This window comes from Triticum dicoccoides, chromosome 7B, assembly GCF_002162155.2.
Source record: "Triticum dicoccoides isolate Atlit2015 ecotype Zavitan chromosome 7B, WEW_v2.0, whole genome shotgun sequence".
In the NCBI taxonomy this organism is placed as follows: Eukaryota; Viridiplantae; Streptophyta; class Magnoliopsida; order Poales; family Poaceae; genus Triticum; species Triticum dicoccoides.
The window spans coordinates 121,259,350-121,264,935 of NC_041393.1; the positions used below are offsets into that span (position 1 = coordinate 121,259,350).

General features: G+C 52.7%; 1 protein-coding gene across 1 annotated transcript; it reads left to right on the plus strand.

Annotated features, from left to right (window-relative positions):
- Positions 1-1,348: 1,348 nt before the first annotated feature.
- LOC119335878 (probable aquaporin PIP2-7) lies at positions 1,349-3,015 on the plus strand. The gene is made up of 4 exons (XM_037607933.1): positions 1,349-1,849; positions 1,945-2,240; positions 2,339-2,479; positions 2,579-3,015. Exons 1-4 carry the CDS (start codon positions 1,510-1,512, stop codon positions 2,714-2,716), a joined length of 915 nt encoding a protein of 304 aa, XP_037463830.1. The 5' UTR covers positions 1,349-1,509; the 3' UTR covers positions 2,717-3,015.
- Positions 3,016-5,586: the final 2,571 nt, after the last annotated feature.

The window sequence follows — 5,586 nt, forward strand, 5'->3', positions numbered from 1 at the left end:
GATCATTGGTATCTTCATACCTAGTTCAATCTCGTTACCGGCAAGTCTCTTTACTCGTTCCGTAATGCATCACCTCAGACTAACTCCTTAGTTGTTTGATTGCAAGCTTATGGTGTGTATTATCGAGAGGGCCCAGAGATACCTCTCTGATACTCGGAGTGACAAATCCTAATCTCGATCTATGCCAACTCAACAAACACCTTTGGAGAAACCTGTAGAGCATCTTTATAATCAGCCATTTACATTATGACGTTTGATAGCACATAAGGCATTCCTCCGGTATCAGGGAGTTGCATAATCTCATAGTCGAAGGAATATGTATTTGACATGAAGAAAGCAATAGCAATAAACTGAACGATCATTATGCTAAGCTAACGGATGGGTCTTGTATTATTCTCCTAATGATGTGATCTTGTTATCAAATGACAACACATGTCTATGGTTAAAAAACTTTAACCATCTTTGATCAACGAGCTAGTCTAGTAGAGGCATATTAGGGACACGGTATTTGTTTATGTATTCATACATGTATTTAAGTTTTCGATCAATTCAATTCTAGCATTAATAATAAACTTTTATCATGGATAAGAAAATATAAAATAACAACTTTATTATTGTCTCTAGGGCATATTTCCTTCACAAGCGGGCCCTGCTGGGCCGCCGTGCGACAGACCTCGCTCGTCGGGGCGACGGCCACCACCCAATGAGGGTGGCCCCGGGCGCGCGCCCGCGGTCCACCTATCATGGACCGTTTGGGTCCGAGTAGATCAAACATCTTGAAACTCTGAGTAGCCCCCGCGGCACGCCAGCCAAAAACGGACGGTACGCGACCGGACCAACCCGACGCGGGGTGTACACATCGACAGGCGGGGCCAGCTGGACCGTCGCGCGTGGGACAATGCAGTAGACCCTATTCGCGGGCGTGATGGCCATCTCCTAATGACGGTAGCCCCGAACGTGCCCTCGTAGTCCACCCGTCATGGACCGCTCGGCCGGGTCGCCCGGGTCCGAGCTGTCCTGGCAGATCGGACGACTCGGAGCCGCCCCGCGGTAATGGACGCCCATGAGGCTCTCTTCATCCGCTTAGGGGGAGTAATGTCTGTGTGAATCGCTAGATGCAGAGGCCGGGCTTGCTCTGCCTTTTTCTTTTTAAAAAAAGTGCAAAATGTGAGGTCTCAAATTGGGGACCGGACGACAAGGTGTTTAGTGATTGTAAAAAATAAACAAAGAGAAATAAATCGAGCGATGTACCATTGGACATTGGGTGGAGATCCGGTCGACATAATTGGTAACTGGAATAACAATCTGGTCACCTGTGCAGTAGAAGCTCACGGACACGTAGTGGATTCCAAGGAGAGAACCTCCTCCAAGTATCTAAGCACAGTCTCCCTCACGCAGCTGTGCAAACACTTCACCACGACCCCTATTTAAGCTTCCTCTCATGGCGTGGACAATCCTAGAACCAAGCTAGATAAAATCCTCTGCCTTGCCTTGGAGCTCAACTCGACCATGCCGTCGCCGATCCTACCGGCCAAGGAGGTGGAGGAGGTGGTCACCGCCAACGAAGAGGTGACAGATATCATAGTCCAGAGGGTGCCGTACTGGGACCCTCCGACGGTCCGGGCGCTGGACACGAGCGAGCTGACCACCTGGTCTCTCTACCGCGCCCTCATCGGCGAGTTCACGGCCTCCCTCATCCTCCTCTACGTGAGCATCGCCACCGTCATCGGGTACCGGAACCAGTCCTCCGGCGCCGACGAGCGGTGCACCGGCGTCGGCTACCTCGGCGTCGCCTGGTCCTTCGGCGCCACCGTCTCCGTCCTCGTCTACTCCACCAGCGGCGTCTCAGGCACGCACGCACGCATACACATCTCCGCAACAACATACATACAGGTATGCGCAAGTTGTTGCGGCGATTAATTATCATCGCCTCCCGTGATGCAGGTGGGCACATAAACCCGGCAGTGACGTTCGCGCTGTTCATCGCCGGGAAGGTGACGCTGGTGCGCTCGGTGCTGTACGTGGCGGCGCAGTGCCTCGGCGCCGTCGTCGGCGTGGGCATCGTGAAGGGGATCATGAAGCACCCCTACGACGACTTCGGCGGCGGCGCCAACGCGGTGGCCGGGGGGTACTCTCTCGGGGCGGCCCTCGGCGCGGAGATCTTCGGCACCTTCGTCCTCGCCTACACCGTCTTCTCCGCCACCGACCCCAAGCGCACCGCCCGCGACGCCTTCGTCCCCGTACGTCCATCGCTCTCCTTCTCCTCTCAGCTAGCTCGCCGTGATCACGGCCGGCGGCATCTGTCGAACCTGCATATATGATTTGTCGTTAATTGCAGCTGGTGGCGGCGCTACCGATCGGTTTGTCGGTGTTCGTGGTGCACCTGGCGACCATCCCGATCACCGGCACCGGCATCAACCCGGCCAGGAGCCTGGGCGCCGCCGTCCTGTACAACCAGCACAAAACCTGGAAGCAACACGTACGTGAGATCCATTGTATTTAAATCGTACTGTATACAATTCCTGTAGCCATTGATTTTGTTGGAATGAGATTGAAGTGCTCCATTGATCTGCTGCAGTGGATCTTCTGGGTCGGGCCCTTCACCGGCGCGGCCTTAGCGGCGTTCTACCACAAGATCGTGCTGCGCGACGAGGCTGTAGTGAAGGAGTCGCTAGAAAAGCTGGGCTCGTTCAAGAGGAGCGGCTCGACCGCTTGAAGATCGAGGAGAGGAGACCATGCGCCACGCATGCATATACAGTACAGTATTTTTCATCGGGGTAATGAGGATCGAAAATGTTGGTGGTTGGTTTTTACTGCTTCTCTCGGCACTGTAATGTACGGAATCTTGCTCTAGTATCGTTGGTTAATTAAGCGTGTCTTTTTTTTTTGAGGTGTAATTAAGCGTGTCTTGAGACTCTTGACGTGCGCCGTTCGTCATGATGCTTATCAACTGGTCCATTCGGAACGAGCGAAATGCCCAGATTTTTCGGAAGAAATCAATGCCACCTCCAATCATCGTTGCAAACATCAAGAGTGATGCTGATCTTTGGGAAATCACGGGAGCTAAAATTTTGAGTGATATCTTACCGGGGTCCGGGGGAGTAGTCCCCGTTCATAATATTTGGTTCTTTCTTCACTTCAAAACATTGTCGCACTATCCTTAATTAATAGACGAGACAGAAAACTTGTCTTCATTTCACAAATAAATAAATAACACAAGATTCGTGCAAATTTTTATTTTTTTATTTTTTAGAAAAGGAGGATGACCCCCGGCCTCTGCATCTGGGAGATGCATACGGCCACTTTATTGATTATTCTCGAGGACCTTACAAAGTATTACAACAATGAGCCTGAATCCACCATCTTGGCAACACATGCCGCTACTCTTATCCAAAATGATGAAGGGGTGCTAGCTGGGCCACTACCCAAACCACTCACCTAAGCCTAACATCAAAAAGCCGGAAACCGAAACATATTCGGAAGCCCCAGCCGAGCCACATACCGGGTCTGGGGCACAATCCGGTCAGACGCACTCGTGTGTCGTCGCCACCATCTTCCACAGGTCCGTCTTCAGATCATAGTGAGGCTTCTACCTTGTCTGGCCACTCTGCCATCGACGTCACCATGACGCCAGACAGCAACCTCCTCCTGCGCGAGTCCATCTCCGCGCATCGGGCGGCGAGCCTCAACAGCGCCATGCCGCCGATCTTCACCGCCATCAATGAGTGAGATGAAGTACCGCTCCACCACGGCATGTACAGGGTGAGGGAGGGCGAGGTCCTCATTGGAGACACGGCCAGAAGAGAAGCACCGCAGCCCTGAGACACTGCCCGGAGCTGCGACGCAGCAGATCAGGTGGGCCGCCACAGGAACCAGACAAGCTCGCCATGCACACCCAGCATCCCCATGCCCAAGTCGGCGCCTTCGAGAAGGTGACGACGCTGTGGCGCCGCCGCCGCTTAGCCACCGAGGCTAGGGTTTTCACCCGGGCGCAGGGGAAGGGGGGAGGCAGTGGAGGTTTAGCCTCGGCGCCGCCACCAAGAAGGGAATGGCGTCCGGGACGCCATCGACGCCGTGACCGCCACCGGCGGCCAAGGGTTTCCCCCGGCCAAGCACCCTGCCGCCACCTCTGAACCAGCCACAACATCCGCAGGCGCGAGTACGCCGGAGATCCAGGCCGGCCGGAGGTCATGCATCACGAGCGGATCCGGATCGACTCCGATCTGACGCGGGGAGCCCGGGGCCTCCCAGCGCCAAGACGCGCCCACCGGGACCTCGCTGCCCGCGCAGCCGAAGGGAACCGGCCTACCTCACCGACAATCACTCCCCGCCGCCGGGGGAGCGCCGTCCGCACCAGCGAGGCCGCCGCCTCAGATCCGGACTCTCACCACCGAAAGGGAGCGATCTCGCCCCGCTGCCACCATCCCGGGAGCCGGCGCCGGCTTCGCCGGCCGTTCCTCCGGTGGCGGCGAGGTTGGGATGGAGATGGGAATGGTGAAGGGCGGCTAGATCTGGGTTCCCCCGTCGCCGCCAGGGAGGGCGGCGCGGGGGACGGGTCAATCATACATCACACAATCACCGGTGGCCATCCATGGTGCACACTTCATAACACGATAACACGATATCACATCGTGCAAACTTTTATGGGGTGTATAGTGTATACTGAAGCAAAACTCATAACACGAAATATATACCAAAGCAAAAATATTTTACCCGTTAGACTTTGAAGGTTGATCCACCATCTGGACGTTGAAAGCCTCTCTACCCTTGCATCCACCCTTCATTTTGTTTTAAACTTGGGCAATCTTAGTGACCATATGTATCTATATGCGCTCTGGTGTCACAGCCAATGCTTAAATTCGAAGACAAACATGCAGACGATTTTTTGCTAATGATCCGGAACACAATAAATATGCAACCAATTCCATTAATATTGAGAGTGTTTTCCCAACAAGAATTTTCATCGACAGTGTTCTCCCACATGTCGTCCGTGCACGCACAACCCGGGAAGCTGCTGCTCCATTCTGCACCCACCATGTACGGCTCTTCTCAATAACTCGTACGTTACGTATTCCCGTTCATATTTCCGTAACCAAGTATATATATACTCTATCTCATGGGAGAGTAGACATAAACCTTGGATACACTGGTTCGTCGTTGATTTCATTAGTATGTGAAACTCTTCTAAACTAGCACGGTGTCCAACGTAGCTGCGTCGAAAACAATCCCAACAACGCTCAATCTTTTTATCTCACATTGTATGAATATTTCCCTGGATTCTTTTTTGTCAATGTCGTTTAAAACGTGTGATCATAGATCCAGGGAATTCTCTTATGATTAATGGACCATGAGAGATGGATAGATCATCATGACTCTATATAAACTTGTCAGATCTGATATGATATATAGATCTTCATAATTGTACGTAGCTAAACTATTGACGATAGATCTGTATGTTGAAGGTCGATAGATCGCCAGGTAGCTCTCGGTAGGCTACTAAAGAAGACAAGATATGCCCAAAATATATGGAAGTTCACGTGGGCGAATTCAATGTGCCGGAGAATATTCGCCATTGTGTGGTTAGTG